General features: G+C 35.2%; 4 protein-coding genes across 11 annotated transcripts; all 4 read right to left on the reverse strand.

Moving 5' to 3' along the window:
• Positions 1-4,374: 4,374 nt before the first annotated feature.
• LOC110689099 lies at positions 4,375-5,737 on the reverse strand. The gene is made up of 5 exons (XM_021865832.1): positions 5,587-5,737; positions 5,347-5,458; positions 5,100-5,277; positions 4,898-5,018; positions 4,375-4,808 (listed from the first exon to the last, which is right to left on the reverse strand). Exons 1-4 carry the CDS (start codon positions 5,679-5,681, stop codon positions 4,954-4,956), a joined length of 450 nt encoding a protein of 149 aa, XP_021721524.1. The 5' UTR covers positions 5,682-5,737; the 3' UTR covers positions 4,375-4,808; positions 4,898-4,953.
• LOC110689566 (replication protein A 70 kDa DNA-binding subunit D-like) lies at positions 5,706-7,676 on the reverse strand. Its single transcript, XM_021866341.1, has 4 exons — positions 6,494-7,676; positions 6,149-6,410; positions 5,957-6,056; positions 5,706-5,871 (listed from the first exon to the last, which is right to left on the reverse strand). The coding sequence occupies exons 1-4, from the start codon at positions 6,644-6,646 to the stop codon at positions 5,706-5,708; spliced, it is 681 nt and encodes a 226-aa protein (XP_021722033.1). The 5' UTR covers positions 6,647-7,676.
• Positions 7,677-11,554: 3,878 nt separating this feature from the next.
• LOC110690063 lies at positions 11,555-21,353 on the reverse strand. 8 transcript variants are annotated; one of them, XR_002505003.1, is made up of 9 exons: positions 21,107-21,291; positions 19,767-19,805; positions 17,571-17,916; positions 17,345-17,469; positions 16,979-17,129; positions 16,806-16,879; positions 15,818-15,878; positions 11,867-15,217; positions 11,555-11,778 (listed from the first exon to the last, which is right to left on the reverse strand). XR_002505003.1 is itself a non-coding variant. In XM_021866917.1 (8 exons), the coding sequence occupies exons 3-8, from the start codon at positions 17,594-17,596 to the stop codon at positions 14,896-14,898; spliced, it is 759 nt and encodes a 252-aa protein (XP_021722609.1). In that variant the 5' UTR covers positions 17,597-17,916; positions 19,767-19,805; positions 21,107-21,291; the 3' UTR covers positions 11,555-14,895. The 8 variants fall into 8 exon arrangements, 6 of the variants coding, with proteins under 6 accessions (XP_021722609.1, XP_021722604.1, XP_021722588.1 ...); XR_002505006.1 differs by lacking the exon at positions 21,107-21,291 and adding an exon at positions 20,377-20,406; XM_021866917.1 differs by having other exon boundaries at positions 11,555-15,217.
• Positions 11,882-12,955, reverse strand: LOC110689578 (ATP-dependent DNA helicase PIF1-like). The gene is made up of 2 exons (XM_021866345.1): positions 12,849-12,955; positions 11,882-12,545 (listed from the first exon to the last, which is right to left on the reverse strand). The coding sequence occupies exons 1-2, from the start codon at positions 12,953-12,955 to the stop codon at positions 11,882-11,884; spliced, it is 771 nt and encodes a 256-aa protein (XP_021722037.1).
• Positions 21,354-21,699: the final 346 nt, after the last annotated feature.

The raw sequence follows: 21,699 nt of genomic DNA on the forward strand, positions 1-21,699 counted from the left end.
TCCTTACTGATTCCCAATGTACATGGAAGAATTTAGTGATGATCCCATCCGGCCTCGGCGACTTTAAATGATGAATGGAAAACATAACTTTCCGAATTTCTTGACCTGTAATTAAGGTTTCCACATCCACCTCAGCAAGGTGTGTAAAATCCATTTCTCGAAATAGATGATCAATATCATTCTCATCTAGACTACTAGCAACAAATCTCGGAATATAGACTTTTTTTAAGTGAATATTGGATTAGGGAGGCGATGTTATCATGGCCACTAACCCAATCCCCATCATCATTTTTTAGAGTAACGATCTCCTTTTGCTTTTGCCGGTGCTTGACTCTATTAAACAAATTCGAAGAAAGCGGCTCATAGATTGAAGACATGTTCGGCACCGGTTCTAAATTTCACTCCCACTAAATGAGTTAACTGGAGACACAGAGGAGTTTGGTGGATCAAATTATGTCACCGATATCATCAGAAAAGCGGCTCATAGATTGAAGACATGTTCGGCACCGGTTCTAGATAAACCCGAGAAGAAGCATACCCATTGCGTAGAGAATGAACAAGTTGTCTTCCTGCCTTAATTATATTTGTTCAAAACATTAGGAAAAATTGTTAAATAAGGAGATAATCAATTTACCCTAGGCTGCAACGGGGATGCCACCAGCCACTAATTCGGAGGTGTAATAACCTCTGTTGCATTAGCCATAATAATTCCTTGATTAGGAATATCCTACAGAAGACCTGTTTGCACCGAGTCACTCAGTTGAGTAAAGGGATTGGTAGCCCATTCTTATATGCCCAAAGTCTGGAAAAGAGTAGGCCCCATTTGATTCTTGACGCCTAGCCGCGTTTGAGGATTTCCCAACCTCATAAGTAGAGTTCATAAAACTCAGCCTTGGTGATGTGGAAGGTCCGTATCCTACAAAGCCATATAAAATCTGGACGAGGAATGATTTGGGCTCCACCTTTGAGGTCGGCTGTCACACCATTAGAAATTCATTTTTCTTAAAATACCTATTTTGCTCTCTTTAAAATACGAAATAGGAACATATAAGACATTAGTGCCACTGTGATAATGTCTAAGATAATTATCAAAGACACACACCGGAAGACTCACTTTAAAACCATTCAAAATAAGTTAACTTAAAAAGTTAAACCAAAAACGAAATTAAAGTCAAACCAACCTTTGTGTTAGTCTCAAAAGCAAATATATAATAATCAAAGCGAATAAAACACATCATATTCTTATGGAAACTAAACAGGAATTTCTCTTCACTCATTCCCATCATGAGTATTCTTCATCACCTGAAAGCTTCTCTTTAGTTTGTCCCTCTTACTACTCGCCATTTGAAATGGATCGTCGTAGGGCCAAGATAAAGACAAGTCCAAAAAACAAACAAACACATAATCAACAAAGCTAAGTTTATACGCGTAAACAATACACACTAACATGCTTTTATCCGATCCTATCAACACACATAACTTACCTTATTGCACATGTTTACAAGCATACAACATACAACATACAACATATCAACCAATAGTAAAATGGTTCGTTTATTCAATTTGATTACGCATCCAACGAGGTTCCCCCCTTAACCTACCCCAATAAAGGGGTATTAACACGGGAGCTAAATGTGCTAGTATAAAAGAACCACTCGTAAGTGGTGGAATTTCTGTGCATAAAAGAAAGGAAAATACAGCCTGTACTCCCAGTAAAAGTTATGGTCAAATATAAAGTCGCATAACTCCCCTCATATGTTCATACTCAAGGTATATACGTTCCAAGAGTTTTAGTGCGTAATCTCATTCACTTTACATTGTTTACATATTTTTAGACATGGTGATGATTCTCAAACCATAACACAAACCATCATAATAACCATTCAAGCAATCAAACGTGCTAGTTAAATTCTTGTATAATTAGTGACCACGTAAATTTAATGTTGAACCCTTTTTAAAACTACCTCGGCGTTAAATAACACCATAAGAGCATAGTGCACCACAAATCATATTTTGTATAAAAACATTAATTTCAATAGTTTTAATCAACTACAATCTAATTCCTTCAATAAGCATTAGAAAACTAGGGTTTTAATTTGGGGTTTTTAAATTCAAAAACTAAATATGAAAATTATATACATATAAATCATAATAAAACATCATAAAATTAAATCATCACACGAGCAAAACAATAATTAATCAAGGTTGGATTTAATTTAAACATGAAGGAGAGTTATTTTTTTTGTTGGGCTGCGCACACACACCACGGCAAGGCTGTCGCCGCAACGCCCACCAGTGCTACTGCTACTGGTGGTGGCCGGCCGGTGGGTGGCTGGGAAGGGGAAAAATTAAGGAGAAAGAAAAATAAGAGGAGAGATAGAGTTTACCTTTGGGTATTCTCCACCTTGGACAAAGTTCAATTTGCTCATATGATGGGTATTTATACCTTCTCCCAAAACCCTTCTAACTTAAATTCCTTTTTTTTTTTTACCCTTAATGATTCCTATTCCTAATCAAAATAGTCATTGACTTTCTTTAAAATTTCATTGACCTTAAAACTTCCTTTTATAAATAGTATGCGCCAAAGTTTCTAAATAATAGAATAAAATATTTTCAAAGTGATTAAATAAATAGAATTGGACTTTTAATTAAAATAAACCTTTTTAAATTATTAAAATACCATAAATAATTCATTTCAAATTATTTAAATACTTCATAAAATAATGTTTTAAATAGAAATACGTATAAAATATGGCCATTACACCGGCCCAAAGACAGGGTTGGTATACCCGCCCCCTGCTGCTCCATTAGTTCAGCTTCAGAACGTCAAGCACGCAGGGTGGAACTGGGCGTATGGGTCCTAAGTAAACCCCTAACGTCGTCCCAAAGATAGTGATAGCTTCGGCGCAACATCCACCTTCCCATGATTGTCAAAAACATCATCCAAGTCATCATCTCGCGAATAAAAACACCCTAATATCATTTGACAATGATGGTCAAATCGTGACACTGATATACTATTATCACGTTGGTGCCGTAGCTCCGCATATAAGTCTTTCGACTCCTCTAAACGTCGAAGATTGACCAACCTTGGGGAGATATATACATTTAGCTGTCTATTGAGGTGGAGATGGAATTTGAGAGCTCTATGAAGAAATAAGGCGTCTTAAAGGCTGGAAATTAAGGAGTGAAATTGGGGAGAAATAATTATGATTTTGGAGGAAATAGATTAGAGAGACTATATAGTTTATAGTACTATGGATCAAATCATGCTTCTCAAATACATATATCTAGCCTTTAAAAATAAAAAATAAATACATATATCGAATATTGTAAACAATATTCAAATAATGCGAAATGTAATTACGATTGGACTTCTGTATTACGATTTAAAATCAGGCATATCCGATAATATTTTAGATAAAAAAAAACCAACATTCAATGTTTAATCTCTGGATGAATTGAAATTAATACCTTTACAAAGTTAGATTTTTGATTGGAATTGAAAGGTTTAGATTCAAATTAACCGATTTTTTTTACATATATATAATAATCTAACGTTATTTTTAAACTACTTGGATTTAACAACGTAGAAAACCCATTTATCCAACAAACTAAACCGTTTTTAATACTTCCTAGAGCATATTTCGAGATGGTAGACTAATGTAATGTTTTTGTAATTTTTTTTTGCACTAGAGTAGCACGCGCGCGCTACGCGAGCGATGCTAATTTGAAGTTCGAGGTGTTTTTCTAATTTGAGGTGTGGCAATATGGGCGGTTGTCTATTTAGTTTTGCAAGTATGTTATGAGTTTGAATTGAATTTAATGTAGGAATTTTGAAATGACAAATGTTAATGATCTTTTTGATGGATCTTATAAAATAATTTAGTTTTTACCATATGTTTTTAAATAAAGGTATTAGATTGTATTTCAATTTGCATGTGACTTTGAATGGATAATTTGATTAGTCTGGTGATGTTAATAATCAATGTATGATGACTTAATTAAAGAGCTTATGGGCTAATAATCAAGATAATGTTGGAATGGTAAGGATAGCCAAATTAGTTTGCTGTTAAATGGATTTTAAAACCCAAGCAAGAAGTGTGCTAGGTTAGATAGTATAATGTTAGTGATGATGCTAACATGGGAGTAAATGAGTGATAATGAGGTGCTTTATTTTGTTTCTTGTCATGATAAACAAATAGCGCTATATAAGCACATCTATTTCTTTTACCCCTCAAAAGCTATTGTGTATAGAAAGATTTACGTACTTATTACTTTAAGGGACCAAAGTATCATAAGAAAAGGAGCTAAATTGAAATAATAAGCAGTTAAATTAACACAATAAGTTAAAGAACATAGTGCTTCATAAAGAGTCATCAGGTTTTAAATACATGTAATTTCCGAATCCATGCAATGGAGTAAGCAAACAAAAGAGGCATTGTTTGTAGGCCTAACTGTAAACAAATTCAAGCTGTTCTATATGACCAACAACATCAAAAGAAGATATAAGTTCAAAGCTAAAGAGACAATGCTTGGCAAATTGCTTGAGTAGTAAATATGGTTAAGGGCAATCAAGAATGCCTCAAATAAGAACACATCCAAAATGATAAGCTGGAGTTATCGCGGATGATGTGTTCTGATTGGAAGCTGTAGATTGGGATAGCAGATTTTCAAGGGCAAGTAACTGATTGGACAACCCATCGCAGCACCCCTGCCCTGTTCAGTGCCTGAGCTGGGTGGATTATGACATGCATTGGTGTGGATTGTAGAGATTCAGCAACTTGATCAAAATCGGTCTAGTCATCCTGAGAACAAAAATAGTGGTGTTATGTCTAGGATAGTGAGGTATATGTTGTAATTTTATTTAAACTTTATGCTAGGATTGAGTGTGGACCTTAATCTTTCTTTCAAAAATTTTAGCCGTTGTTAGATTGAATATTTGTTCACATACTAGACCAAAGGCAGTAAGGCAGAAAGTTCCGGTGTCATATGCAGCATCAAAGGTAAAGTTGATCCTGCATTTGAAGCATGAATTGATGTTAATTGACATTAGTATTTTGCAAGTTGGTTGTACAATATTAGAATTGAAAGCGAACCTTTCGGTGGAGCTGCATTTTTTTCAGGGCAATGAGGGCAGAAGAATGACACATTTGCAGCAACATCACAACACCGTCCACAGTTATCGCACCCGATGTAAGCAATAATATTGGTTAGCTGTGCATCTGGAATTGTGATTGCAAGTGTGTATGTTTCTTCTTGGACAGTGTTGTCAACCTAAATGAAGCTTTGTTAGTATACAAGAATAGGTAGGCAGTAGAGAGATATGTGTTTGAATGCGCTCACATTTTTGCCAATGATTTGATCAAGTGTGGTTGGGATCGATTCAACACCAACAGTCATGAATTCGAGTTGCCTTGCCATGTAATCAGCAATAATGTCTGGATGCGCATGGGCCCTAATGACATATACAAAAGAAGACATAGCTGATTAATCACAGAAGCTTAAATTAAGCTTGGTGTAGGTGCAGTAAATGTGAGTGTGTATTGGTGTAAATGTTTTTTAGCAATAGAGCTAATGGATTACCAAGCTTTTAAAGCATTAGCTTTTTCACTAGTGGGGGTTGGATCAATTGTTGTGGACATGCTTGATTGTAGTGAAAAACCTGTGGAAATTTGCATAAGAATACTTGGATCTTATAGTATCTATACAGTGGCAAAGGGTGAGAAAAGTGTACCTCTGTGGCTAGCAGGTTTCAATGAAGTTAAGCTAACAACCAAGAAAGTAGATGTCCAGTCGTCTTTGAGTTTCTCACAGTCAGAAAGAGCTAATTGTCCCCATGCAGAGATGATTAGTGGGCGAGAACCAGTGCTGTAAAAGAAATTGTAAGTCAGTATATGTAGGGTGTGATTATATTGAGGGTAGCATTTTGGAGTTTTAAAAGGGTTGTAGTAACCTCTCATCAATTATGATGATGTCTCGCACATCGGCTACTCTGCCTGATTTGTATTCCACTTGCCGGATATCTTCCATGTGGACTACTATTCCAAGCAAATCTATTAGATAATTAAGAAATAGGCAGATTACTTTTAAGAGGTGAATGTGTTTTCAATAGTGATATTTAGTTTAGATAAGGTTAAGAGGATACCAAACCGGTGTGATGGTCCACTTGTCCTTGGTACATCAGCTATAGAGATATATTCATGCAAAACAGGTCCCTCTGTTCGATCAATAGCTTGAATTTTAGTCATTCCTCCGAATGTTAATTTGCATTCTCCTGGGAATGAACTAAACTTTGGGTTAATTGTTCGCACTGGAGCATTAGCTATCTCGTACTTTTTCTTATGTTCAAAGACTTTTTTGAAGTGGTCACATTCATCTCCAAACAAAGTAGCTTTCATGTTGTTACCCTGCATCATGGAAAAGGAGAAGTCATGTATTGGATTGGTAAGATACAAATAACTATGAAATAATCAGAGTGGTTAGTTTGGACCTCCTCATCTTCAAAAACTTCAAAAACCAATTTTTGAAATCTTTTTTTGTTCGGAGGAGCTCGGATAGGAGACTTTTCTTTCAAATTGACACGTACTTTGTATGCCTTGCTTATAGGTGACAGTTTGTTCAAAGGCGTGTATTCAAGTTTCATCTATAGCATACAGATGCAATTAGTTTTGTGATTTGAACTGAAATTAGATAACAACAAATCTGGTGTAGTTCTATGCAGTGTTAGTGAACATTACATATCTGCATAACTGTAATATTATATGGTATACATGCATTAATTATTAAATCAAATAAAATATAAGAAGGAATTTGTAATGATGTGACTTGTAATAATAAATTTTGTTGAGTGCTATGCAGTGCTGAAGCACATAGTAGAGTACTGTATGAGTTCCTAAATATTTATAATTAGTGCATGGTTTTATCCCCTAGACAAAGAAGTGCTACCTAGGTATGTATAAAAGGAAGGTGAGGCTTCCAAATTTTTACAAATCATTTTTGCATTTACCATTCTCATTTCTATCTCTATTTTTTCTATTCAAGGTCAGAGCAATGGCAAGTAAGGGGAAAGATAAGGTGGATCATAGTAGTGGATATGGGATTCCTAATCAGTCTAACTATGAAGCAATGGAGGAACAACTGAGTTCCTTAGAGAAAAAGGTGGAAGATTTAGAGGCTGTGGTATCTCTTTGAGCATGAAGATAAGCAAGCCAGCCCAAAGGAATAGACACCAAAAGAGGGAACCAGTAACTACAACCCTCAACCTATTCTTAAGTGCAGTGACATCCATCACCACTCCAGTCCTTCATATTCTCCTGAAAGTGATGCTTCCTATGGTGGTTATTTTTAAAGGAAAGCTTAAGTTTTAGCAAGGCAATTGTGGTCTAATCTTAGTTGTGTTTCTATGTATTAGGAGGATTATGTTGTTTTAGTAATAAAAGTGTCTATTACTTCTAGTTGTGTGTAGTTCATTGTTAATTATTAAGTTGTACTCAATGTTTCTTTCTACATTGTTGTAAGTGGTGTAGTGTGGTTTTAATGAAAGCTTATATTTCTTGTTATGGTTACTTTGTGTTCATGTTTATTGTGAGCCTTGTTTAGTAAGAACTAAATAATTATTTTATTACGTGGCATTTAATTATAGGAAGTTTGGAGCTGATGAATGCCATATTAAATTAACCTTAATAATAATTATTTTGTGACTTTTTTAGATATTGTTGAAGTATTCCAAAACTCTATATAGAATTTATCATCTGACTATATGTTATAATTTTATTATATGGTGGCTTTGCAGCCATAAGCACATAAGAATTAGTTTGGGATTTCAGTTTTTCATCTTCACTTCTTTAGTATTATAGCTAACTTAGTATTGTCACATTTGTATTTACTAACTAATCTTTTTGTTATAAAAACAGTCACTTCATTAAAAGCATAATTCTGGCTATTTGGTTAGATTCTAATTTTTACTATCTATAAGTTGAATTTGTCAATCTGACTTTGTATAAGTTTTCTATGTTCCTCATATAATCACATGTCATTTGTATATTCAATATTTTATTTATTAATTATATGCTTACATGTATTGCTATTGTTTACATGTGAACTAATGACTGATGTAAGATGATTGGAGGTCAAGAAGGATTAGAATTTCCTATATCAAGTACTGTTGTAAGGTAGTTATATGGTATGATACAATGCAAAGCAAGCAAATAGGCCCTTAATAGCAGCATGTTTATATATACATGTATTTAGGTTAACAGAAGGGCATATGGAAAGCAACAAAGATAACTTAATTTAATGTAAGTAAATAAATGAGAAGGAATCAAGTTAATGCACAGGTAGATGTTAAGTTCAGAAGAGCATCATTAAAGTACTTACCTTGTTGAAGTGGAATTCCAGGCAGGTATTCACGGCTATAGCAGAGCAAATCAGCAGAGAATAGAAGCAAGTAAATGTTCCCTGGAACTGTAACCAACTTAAATAGCAAATAGGCTATTAACAAGTTAAAGATGAATGATTTGTAAAATTTAGTGGATATTAGAATGGTTTGGTATAGTCTATTGTCCATTGAATAAGAAGATGTATTAAGTTCTTTTTATCAAGGAATCTGCAATAATAATAGGTATGCAAATAAAAGATGAAGTGATGGAAGTCAATCTTTATTTACTGCTTAAATACTTTAAGTGATAAGAGTATGGTAATTATTTAACATGTGAAAAGGTGCATTTGACTTTAATTGTTTTTTTTAACTGAAACATGGTAATGTCCAGTGGTTAATACGCTGTATGTAGTAAAATAAACTAAAGCAGCATGTTCATGTGGATAATAGGGTGATCAACTAGTGATCTAGTTTAACTATAAAAGAAAAGATGTTATGTAAATATAAAATAGTAGAAGCCTTTTTTTAAAAATCAATTTTGTGGTCCATATAGAAAACCTAGGATTTAACTATTATTTATTGTTCTTGTGATGCTTGATAGGTGTAGCAAGAAAAGAAACATAGGTATAATTATAGGTATCTAGAAAAAAGCATTTTATTTTTAGCTTTTGTGTGACATGGTTTGATAAATCAAGAAAGTTATATAACTAAGTGTAGGCGTCGTTCGAAGTGCGCCTACGTTAAAGCATGTGGTGAATATGCTTGACACTCTTAGGAAGTGGGAATTGACATATTCGATTAGGGACAAGGAAAGTAGGGAGCCGCCAACAAGTTTTTAAGGAACTTGTAAACTGTTCACGGATCATAAAAGGCAACCACGATTAAGGGACAACGATAGGCAACAACAATTGACCCGTGAAAGTTACACCCCATTCATAATCCATGAGATTACTAACTCCATATGGTTCGGAACCACGAAAGGAGGATCGGGGAAGATGGTATGAAGTGAGTCATGGAGTCACATTCGCCCGTATTGGCCTCTACTCGATTCTTATAGTGAAAAGTGATTCCTGCGATCTCAAAGGCATACAAACAAAAATTCAATTTGCTCCAAACTATTATTATGCTAAATTGGCTTAATATTAATGCAACACATTACTCTAAATATTGTGATCAATTGATTAAACAACAAGATTAAAAAGGATCCTAAACCGGTCGTCCAAATTATCTTATTAGGCGTGATTTTCAATTACATATTCCCTTTAAACATGCAATATGGTGATCATAAAAATAATAGAATTACCATTAATATTGGAAGCAATCTAACCATAATAAAGTTATTCAAATCAAATAATAATAATAACCCTAATCATGATACTAGCAATATAAAATAATAAGAGTAATTAAGTGAAATAATTACTCACGTTTCGCGTTTCCTTGAATTGCTACATCATGAATAAACTGTTAGTAACTTCAATAAAAAATATAAAGCAAATGAAAAATAAATTAAATAAAGGTAGATTTGATTTGGTCCAAACCCTCAGTTAATTATACCTTTCACGCCTTGGTTTAAGTATAAAACTTTGGGCATTGTATGGACTCCTTGGAGTGCTTAAGGAAGAAATGATAGAATAGGGAGGCTAGTGTTTAGGATAAAGAGGGAGAAAAGAATTATTTGATGATCAAACTTGTTGATGATTGAAAAAGGGGTGATATGACCTCTATTTATAGAGATAAAAGAAGGGTCGAAAAAACAAGATAAGATCGAGTTCGAATCGGATTAAAACTCTTGCGATAGACAACAGTTTTTGCGGTTATTGTTTTTATCATATCTTTTGATCCAAAAATCGGATAAAGATAAATAAGATATCGTTGGAAAGATCTTGAAGTCTACTTTCTAACACAATTGGAATCAGATTAAAATATTTTGTATAACAAAAGATATAGCCGAAATAGTGAGACGGTGTTAGTTTTGGATAGAGTTTGACATTTTATTCATATCTTTTCCGTTATAGCTCGGAATTGATATTATAATATATCATTGGAAAGATAATTTCAAGGGCTATCCAATCATATAAAATTCAGATAAAAAAAAAAGACACGAAATTCATATATGTCTATCTTTGAACGTCTTTCAATTCGGATAGAATTAGGACTTTAAAAAAAAAGGAGTATTATTCAATTTCAAACTCTTTAATCTTATCTTTTCAAAAATGAATAATTAAGATCTTTTAGAAACTTATAGAAGCTACCAATTAATCCTAATTAGTTTAGGAACGAGATTAAATAATTTGGACCCTCCACATGATCATTGGGTCGTAGGTAAGGTGGGCTTAAGTTCGGTTTGGGCTCAGTTTAATATTTTGGGCATAACTTATTCGTTATAACTCAGATTTGAGCTTATAATATATCGTTGAAAAATCTTTTAAAGCCCCATCCAACTATTCAATCATTGGACCCAGATTATGGACCAAAATAAACTGGATGAAACGTTTTTATAAAAAGGACACGAAATGAATGATTTTAAAGGACACGAAATGAATTATTTTGGGTTTAAAGGCACGAAAAGAGGAAAATAAGTTATGGTTTGGGGAAATGAGATAGGAATTGGGTTGTTTTATGAAATGGAAATATGGATTTAAGCACTCCAAAAATTAAATACTCAACCCGACCAATAATGGCGGTGAAAGGTTGTTCATCATCGGGTTTGGTTTTGGGGAGACATTTTTAGGTGTCTACACTAAGTAAGAATGACTTGAAGCAAGGTATTGTTTAGCAGGTAATAAGGTGAATTTGTTTAGTTAATAAACGTTTTTTGGTGTTGGGGATAATAAAATGAAGGGGTATTATATATAATAGTCAAATAAGAATGATAAAGATTGCTTTTCAAGAAATAAGAATTTGTGAGCTATCTCAGGTATTACAGTAAAACATTGAAATTAGAAAGCTTATGATACTGATGCTATAATATTTTTTTTTCCCTTTTGTAATTTCATGAAATATACATGCTCACCTTAATATTTTAATAAGATGGCCATATGTATTACTGTATGAATATCACTCCAACACTTTGCTAAATTATTTATTTATTTAAAGCGGGTATGTTGTACCATGCTTTGTTAGTCAAGTAAATATGTTAAGCAGTAATTTGTAATAAGATGCAGATTACATGTAAGGCAAAAATGTGCAAGCAATGTTGCAACACCTTGAGAAGTAGCATTTAAATTAACAGGACAAAGTGTTAAAAAGCATTGCAACCCATTTTAATGATGTATATTTTACATATAATTGTAGAACAGATATTACAAAAAACTAATGTATACCAAAATGATGCTCCAAGGATTTAAAATAGTCAAATGGTCATTTTCTATTGTTAGAGGGAAAAAGTGGCATTGGTCCTGCATATTAGGATAATAAAAATGTAATTAGTAGAAAGAGAAAGGAGTTTGTTTCAATGAATAGGTATAGAAGCAGTATTAGAAATACCTGTATCAAATTGTATCATGTTATACCAGATAGTTGCAAGACATCAGAAGCTACTATGTTCTTCAGAACTGGTGTGCTGTAAATTTCAGCAGGCTGGGGTGTGATTACAGTCACCTTGTCTGACTTTTTGGCTCTTGATAATGCAACATACAATTGACCATGTGAAAAGCATGGTTGTGGGAGGTAAACCATAACCTGGCTTAATGTTTGTCCTTGAGATTTGTTGATAGTCATTGCAAAACTGAGCTTTAGAGGAAATTGTATTCCCTTAAACTGAATCAGATATTTTGTTGATGATGGAGGGCGGAGGTTAACACGATGGATGAATACAAGTTCTCCTTGACGATCGCCAGTGGCTATAGCACAAACAAAAACGTTTCTTCTAAAGTACTTGCATATGAGACGTGTGTCATTGCATAGGCCATCAGCTAGATCAACATTCCTAAGCAAGATCACTAGACTGTTAAATTTTAGAATAAGTTTGTGTGGTGTCATACCACCAGGGGCAAGCTGGTTCAAGAATTCAATTGGGTAAATTGCACAGTTATCATCTAGGATACTGTCAAAACTTTTATAAATAACAGCTTCTCCTGGGAATTTGTCAATAAGATAATTGTTGATAGAGTCTACTACATCATTTAATGGTGTGATCCGAGGATTGCCCTTTCTGTGAAAATATCTGGTGAAAAGGTTGGATGTTGCAATTCAGGAAATGCAGTAGTAGCTAGAAAACGGATAGGTTCCTCGGCTTGTTGATAATAGCTCAAAATGTGAGGAGGTACCTCCACAAAAGCATTTTCAGATGACTAAAGTTGACGATCGCCCAAACTTAGCAGAAATGATGCATATGGGAGATCTGCTTTAGCTCTAATGTTTTTAGTCAGGTGTAGCTTTTGTAACCAAGGCCAAAATATGTGAATTAACCAGGCTTGTTGCTACAGCTTCTCTTTGAGTCTTGTGAGGAACAACTGGTAAAACCTACCTAAAATCTCCCCCAAAGACTATAACTTTAGCGCCAAATGGTTGATCTGGATCACAGAGATCACGAAGTAGGAGTTCAACAGATTCAATGTTTTCCTTTCGTGCCATTGAAGCTTCATCCCAGATAATCAGTGTTGTTTCTCAAGAGATGCTTCTGAATCAAGAGGAATTTTAAACCGCGAGTGTGCTGTCCTGCTAGAAGGTATTTTTGCTGCAGCTATTCCTGATGTTGCCGTTGGAAGCACAATCTTCCCTGCCAAGCGCACTTATGCATATAGAGCATTGTACAAAAAGGTCTTCCTAGTCCCTCCAGGGCCATCAACAAAGAAACAACCAGGCTTCTCTGCTTGAACATGAGAAATAATTTTGTCAAAGGCAATTTGCTGAGCGGAATTGAGTTTTCCCCTACAATCAATTGATTCTTGGGGAATAGGTGCATCCAAAGCATCAATAATATCCTTTGTTCTGTGTAGTTCTGCTGGCATCTCTTCTTGTAGATGTTCAAGCTGAAAATGAGCCAATGATTTGCCCATAGACTCTTAAGTGTCTCTCAATTGACTGTATTGTTAGTAACCTAACTTGGTTTACATTTTGTGGAAAGGTATGCCTAAAGTCATCAGATAAATCATTATAGAAGTGCTGCCATAGTGTATGTGGATTGCTCGGAGTACAGAAAACTAACACAGCTGCAAATAACCTGACATAAGGCTAATGGCATATGAATTTCTGCAGCTTCAGCCAAGCATGAATAAACAACATTGTCATCCTCAAAGAGCCCTCTTTTAATAGCTGCTTCATGAAAAGTGGCACATAGCACCCCATTCACAGTCCTGAGGTCAGAAAATGATTTAGGACTGCGTATGTTACTAAGAAGCAGCCACAAAAAAAGCGTTCTCCCTCTGCAGGTGTAACACATGCCAACCGACCTATGACCAGTTTCTTGTTTTTTCTTTGAAACCATGCCTTTACAGTGGCATCCCACTGCTATGATCAATGAATTCGTTGTAGAGATATCCTGTACCTTGAGGTGAGGCTGCATTTGATTTGAAGAATTCCGTTAGTTGAGTTCTGGATCTTTGTTCATTTAACACTGCAGAATCTAGCTGCTCATGACTCCTTAGCTGAAGTGTTTGCATGTTTTCCAAGTGCACTGCAAGGTGCTGCACAGGAGGGTGCATCTCAAATAAATCAAAGCCAAAAATCCTCCAAGTTGCCTCGCATAGTGAAACCCATCAACCAGACTAGAACCTTTCAATTTCATCTATGGGCTAATTTTCTTCACCAACAACATTAAAAGATAATCTGTCATGCCCTTTATAAACATATTTGAATAAGTATTTCACAGCTTGAATAGATGAGCAGACTTCTACATTGAGGTGATAGTCAAACAAATGCGGAAAGGTACGGGTTGTATGGAATAACCCAAAGGTTATCAAGGTTCGAACCTCGAATTCGGACACTTTCTCCTGTATCTCGTCTTCTATACATTGGATATCCATCATCATGGTTTGTTGTTTCTTGTAAGAACTGTTTAGGGTAGCCATATTTACATGAGACAGAGCTATTATTTTTGGTAACCATACATGCACATTCAGGATTTGCTACTCCACAAGGGCCATGCATCATATGGCGAACTATTATTTTCCGTAGGTCTGGGGAGCTGTGGGGTGGTAGCTCAGCAGATACAAAGCGATCAAAATCCGAAGATGTTTTCAATTTGTAATTAGGCTTTAGGATAATAAGGAAATGTGCATGAGGAAGACCTCTTTTTTGGAATTCGATGACATATATCATAGCAGCCACTTTCCCAAAGATATGCTTCTTCATGATTTGTTTTTTGAGACAGATTAAATTTGATCGAAATATACGAGCAACAATATCTGGCCGGTTTTGAGCTGCTTCTCCAGGAGCTAGCTCTGCCTTGATCTCTGGCCAGTTTACATTACAAGTGATTGTGAGAAACAAATCAGGCTTACCAAAGCGTTGAACTAAAGCCATGGCATTCAAGTACCGCCGCTTCATGTCTCGTGGGCCACCGATATGCACTGTCAAAGACGTAATGGGGTTTGTTTGCTACTGTCCTTCACTGTTCTTGGCCAAAACCTGACCCAGCCACAATCACCATGTGGGAATAAGAGTGGATACTGCAAAGGATCATAGCATCCATAATTATGGTATATGCGATGAGACTTTGTTGACTTTCCTCTGACGGTGATGTATGGGCCGTTGGACTCGCTTGATGAAGTATTGTCAGGCCAAATCGCAGCCACCTCATCTGTTGTGGGTGCATTATAAACTCGTTGGTATATAACGCTACATTTATTGATAGTAATTTGTGTATCTTCTTGAATGTCAATTTCTTTTAATGATCTGAAAAGGTGAGCATAAGGATTCTGAGTAGTTACCTCCATAAGTATGTCTATAATATCTTGCCTGACTTGTTTAAAGTAATCTGTTCTAGCAGTTGATTCAAAATGGCCATCATAAAAATAGAGCTGTAAATATCTAGGGCCTTGTTCATCAGGGATTAAATCAGGCGAGTTATTGTAGATTTGTCCATGCAATTTAAAAACATATATTCCTTTATGTATGCTACCATCATATTTGCCACCTAATGAGCTAAATGCAAATAAGTTGTTATATAATCGAATGTATTATCTAAAGTGTAATGCATCTTCCTCATTAGATGTTAAAATTCTATATAGTGCAGGGGGATATTCATTAGTGGCTAGTTTAACAGATACATTTCCACAGCAGAAATGGAGTGATTCATGCTCGAATTTTTTTGCACTGCAGTGTGGACAAATGGAAGGGGATTTCAGTTTCAAAGGTGTGGTAGGCAATTTTAAGCTAACTACAGCAGCTGGAGGTTCTATTATTAAACCAAGGATGCCAGCCCAATTCATCAGCATGTTATATTGCACAAAATAAGTACAATAAAATAGTAAAAATATGTGAAGAAAAACTTACTGGTCTTTTTTACTGTATACTGTTTGACCACCTTTTTTTTGAGAAGCTACAATAGTTATTTCTGTGACATGAAAATTACATGTTCAGGTATAGTAGAATTAAATATAATTTGGTAACTAAATAGGTCTAATGTAATCAGGTATGACATAGTGATTAACTCAACCGGTCTCATATAATTGAGCAGGTTTTTTCTTTTAATGCTTCTATAAAAGTTGTGGTTGGAAAGGGAGCATTTATTAATCTACAAGTCTTACACATTGTATATTACCTACAATATATTAGGCTTGTTTAGCTCAACTTCATATTGCTGCATCTATTTTTTTTTATATATATGAAAGTTTCATTATATCCTTTTCCATTATTAGTTTACAATTGATCATGGCAGAAAATGAGAACATGTTTCCTAACCATTTTTCTGTGTCTCAGAAACGTAACATGCAATCTAAGCTGCAGTATCTTCAACTTAGAGAAGCTAATTTACAAGGCTAATTAGCAGATGCAAGAGCAATTCATTTTGATGTGGGAAAGAGAATTGTGAAGATAGAAAAGGAGTTGGCTGAAGTGTCCATTGAAATTGAAGAAATGCAAATCTGTAATGAAGGGAAAAAAAAACTAAGAAGAATAATGAAGATATACCTGATGATAGTGTAGTCATGAAATCTGATGTTGCTAAGGATCAGGCGGCACTCAAGCACAATGAGGATGCTGAGAAGATTAAAAGTGAAAAGGGCAAAGACAATGTGATCTCAGATAACACCTACTGGTTTTGGTGATAGGTTAAGGTGCTTTAAATGGTTAGGCTGCTAGCTAACAACATGTAAATGGCTACATTTATTGTAAAGCTAAATCTCTCAAACTTATGGAATGCAAATCTATTTTTATGCAATTAGTTTACTATTTCAGTGACAAATATACATGGCCTTTAATCTGCTTTCAAATGAAAAACAAAAAACTTAAAAGAACAAGGCTTGATTAAAGAAAGGCTTACTTTTGTTTTTTGCCTTTGTTTTTTTCAATCCTTGGTTTCTGCTACTACCCTGTGCACTTGTTTCGCCTATTTCTCTGTATAGCCAAAGGAAAAACAGCACAATGCCAAAATCAGCAGAAATACATAAACATAGCAAGGCATGTGTTCCCATGGAAAACAAAAAGTAAAAGCACCTCACTGATACAGGTGCTTGTTCCATAGCTGCAATTGTTCGCTTGCGCTTGCTAGACCTTGAATTCTCAGGAAGTTTCCTATACAACATACACCGGTCTAAGGGAGTGCTACTAATATTCGTTCGTACAGCTTGTGCTATGTTGGGTGCACCTGAATCAGCAACCAAAAGTTATGGACCTGTAAATGAAAAGTGTGCCATTCAAATGCAAGGCTAAATAATCCAACCAAGAATGAACTTGGTACCCATGTTATTCAAACAGATGCAGCTTGCATAGCTGTTTTAGTTTGTTTCGCTTCTAACTTCAGTCAGTGAATTTTGTTGAAATAATCTGCATTAGAATTAAAATATATACAACTATGCTTACTATTAAATTGTGCTGCTGAATTTTCAACCACTGTGTTGGTAGCATTCTTTGTATAAGCGATTTCTGGCTCAATGTGTGCAACCTCTTGTTGCTGATGTGTGGCAGAACTTGCCTCATCCAGCTCCCTATATGTAAGGATAGGAAATTGTTTTTTAAAAAAAGTAATAAGAAAAACACATCAATCAAAAGCTATTCTGGACATGTGATAAGAATAATAGGCTAACACCTCATAAGAGCAGGGGTTTGAGACATAGCTTGTATCGCTTGTAAACGTTTGCTAACCCGAGTCTTCTGCAGAGTTTTTTTTTGGAAGTAAAGCACGATCTATATACTAACAAAGTAATTTTCTTAAAACAAACTGAAGATAACTGTAGCTTTATGATAAGGGCTAATTTATAAGTTGTTGCAAATAGCATAGTGAACAAATATAATGGGCAAAGGAACTCATAAGTACGCATGGTAGTAATATAAGTTGGGCTAATGACAGCAAAGAAGTTGCAAATAGGCGTTGCAGAGAGCCTTTTGATAAACGGAACAGTGTTATAGTACAATGCATTAGCAGCTAGTATAACCTGCCAAGGGAAAAATTGGACAATGATCAAATTGCAACAAATTAATGGCTAACCATGTTGTGCATATAAGAAAGCACACTTAAAAATATAGACAATACTTTTCGTAGAAAATGGGCAATGGCAAGAAAACAGTACTTCATTAATCAAAGCTCAAAAGGCTGGAATACATTATATTCTGGGAAAACACCTAGCATGTCTTGCCAATGGCAGTAACACATAAAGCAGTACAAAATAAACTGGAATACAAGCAGTACAATAAGCTAATATGCCATATCTAAGGCCCAACACAAACACAAGGAACTAAACATTTAAGCCAGCAAAACAAGTTCCTATGTGACTCCACTCTGACCACTAATCAAACTTCCTTCGCTTAAACAAGTTGTCCAACTCAGGGGGTACTGAAAATGGCTTTTGACTGAGGCGATCGCCAAAAGATGGCCTAGCTCTTGCCTTGTGAGGTGGAGGTGGAGGAAGAGTAGGTGTTAGAATCCTATGCGCAACAGACTTAGGTGTTATGCATCCATCTTCACCTAAAAAAGGAGCTAAGTGCAAAGCACCTTGAATCCCCAACACACGTTCTTTAGCTGCTAAGTAGCTTTCCCTAGCTAAGGAACACTTAATGCCAGCATAAAACCCATTGCCATATTTCAAATCCACTATGTCAAGATTGTATGCAGTGCGGAGAAAATCCACGGCCCTCTTAGCAGCTTCTTGCTTGGTAGCCTTGCAATCAGCACGGACAGCACTGAAAATGCACTCCATTCCAGTAGCAATTGAAGGAGCATAAATTGTAAGCCAGGAAATAAATTTAGCTGGTCCGAGCTTAAAAGTCTCAACTGGTGAAACACGTGCTTTAGTCTCTACAATTAGAGTGCGCAGAACATCCATGTAATCAATGCACACATATTTCTTGCAACGCTTTTGGTTTGGCACATCTGGCCACTTGACTGGCACTTTCCCTGCCTCCCTTTCCATTGACTCAAGTTCAATGCGTTTAATCTGATACAGAAATTCACAGCGCTGGAGCTTCTTAATTTTCTTAGAAGTCAAATCCCCAACTTGAATGTTGTATTCCATCCTAAGGGAACGAAAAACATTTTCAGCAGCTCTCTCACGCAATTCTCCAACTTTCTTAGCTGGACCACCTTCATACACATAGAAGCCCAAACTTGGGTCAGTCTCCGGGACAAGTTTCACAGCATTTTTTCTCGTGTCAACCAAGTAGTAAGCCGGTTGAGGGATTTTCAGATACTCAACAACTTGCTGAAGAAGGCAGGAAAAAGAAATAGAGACTTTTCGAGTTTCAGGCCCAGCCACCTGTGTGCATACCCATAACATAAGAAAGGTGCTTATGTAGCTAACACTGGTTTAAGGGCAACTAATCGCTTGAACTACAGGTGTAAGGAAGTGAAACATATGTTGTGGGAAGACACAGACAAATGCTAGACTAAATCTATGGCACACGACAAAGCTATCTAAATAGCACATGCAATTACATCACAAATGAATAACAGCGTTGGTTATTAAGGCATGCAACACATAATCTTCAAATGTAACTATGCATCTAACAGAACACACCTCATCTAAAATGACAAAGTAGCCACCTTATATTAACAAATGTAAGCAGCTTACTAAGGCAGGCAACACATTACAAAACAGCAAATCAACCTAGCTGACCCTTCAAAAGGCCAGCCAAGTATACTATACAAAATAATCAAACCAACCTACTTAGGCATATAACACATGATATAGATAACACAACAAAGTCAGTAAATACTAACTAAAAGAAACCAAACCAACACAGAACAGAAACAGCAATGCAACATAGTTGAAAATAATGAACTACTTACAGCAGAGTCTGCACCTCCACCCATTGCAAGCTCATAACTCTGCATAGAAATGACAAAAACCAAAATAAATATTCAATACCTTCACCCAAAACTGATCCCTTTATTGCAATCACATTTGTATGATTTATTAGTAGCAAAAAGATCAAAACCAAAGCTTAAGCTAGCCCATGTAACCAATTCTAGATTTCATACTAACTCTAAACCAAACAAGACTTTAAAAGAGAGTATAAACAAAAAAAAAAATATCAGATTAATTAGCCAACCTTTAACAACACAAATGTAACTAAATCTTTACTTCATAATTGATATAGACTACATTTAAGAGTAACTGTTGTTGAGCAAATCACACCAAGTTTGTTAAGCCACCAATATGGTAAAATGTTGTCGGTACATAAGCCATTTAATCTAAACAAAAAGCAATTTAACCATGCCAAGTACAATTAAAGAATGTCATCAATTTGTGAAGTCAAAGAATGTCATGATTCTGAAGAAATCCTTGAAGCAAGTTCATATATGTTCTGTGTTCATGGTTAGTAATATTAAAGGATAGTTTTCCAAAGTTGTGTTGTTGTTACTATAGCAAAGATACTTATATCCAAATTCACTTTACCTCTAATGTAACCTCCATAGGACTGTGATGTGGTATGCGTTTTTATTTTTCAATGAGGAAGACTAGATGGACTGGCCTGTATTTATGCAAACACAAAACAGTAGAAGCTAAACACAGCAGGTAATTCAATGAGCCCTGTAAGTGCTTTAATAAAATCAATCTAATTACAAACCCAAAGAGTCTATTCTTATCAGTAAAGTTATCAATAAGCACATGGTATAGAAGAGGAAACGTTTATCCATTACTATGAAAAGTGATAGACCAATAGGTAATTAGGTTCATCATCCAAAATCCACTGGGTAAAGGACTGAGCTGCAAGCAGTATAAAGTAAGCAACTGTAAAAACTAAAAAGGTGTGTGAAAAGCCTAAGGCAAAAATAAAGCACAGTAATTATGACACCCAAAATAAAATGAATTAGCACTTAGCAACTCTATACAATCTAATTAATCCTACTTCCCAAAACTTGAGCAGAAGCTCAAAGAAGAGAAACACTCTTACACAGCATGCAAAACAATAGACCTACGAATAATTAAGCGGATCATCATAAGAAAAAAACAAACAATTTAGTCCTCCCAAATCTATGCTTCCAATGACTGAATTGCTGAAAATCCCACAAAGGTGCATAAGCTAAAATTACTTGCCTCCTTTTAATGTACTAATCACTGACATCGAACATAATAATCAGCTAAAATGTGCAATACTAATTTCTAAGGCCGAACTGAATAATACCTTAGAAGTGAGGACCAACAAAAGCACCATGAACATCTACTTAATGCATCTGCAATCAGAAACAATGGAGAATTAGACTTAAAAAATTATTCATGCAAATTGCAAATTGCAAATTAATGCATCTGCAATCAGAACTAATGGGAAATGAGCCTTTAATTCATGCAAATCGCAAAGCAGACTTTAATTCCTACATGTTCACCTTCTTAATTGCGATGCATAATTGCCCAGACATTAAGCAAAGATGAGTGCTTTAATTCCCCACTTTGTCATATTCATACACGTGGTCACCCACTCCTACACGTGGTCAATGATATGCCAATGATGCACATGGATTTTTTGAGGGTAAATCAGGAACACCACTGTAGATAAGGAATTCCAAGAACAAATACAGGGGTAATTTAGTCGGAACACTGTTTATAAGGAGTCCCATTTTTTTGAATGTCTTGGTGCTTTTATAGGTTAAGGATTTTTTTTTTAAAAAAGGTCACTTAGCTCAAAAAATATAGTTATACAATCTATACTTTATTATTATTATTTAGAATTTAAAAACATAAATCTAGTTGGGGTGAAAATTGTATACCTACATATAATAC

This window comes from Chenopodium quinoa, unplaced genomic scaffold, assembly GCF_001683475.1.
Source record: "Chenopodium quinoa cultivar QQ74 unplaced genomic scaffold, ASM168347v1, whole genome shotgun sequence".
NCBI classification, from domain to species: domain Eukaryota; kingdom Viridiplantae; phylum Streptophyta; class Magnoliopsida; order Caryophyllales; family Amaranthaceae; genus Chenopodium; species Chenopodium quinoa.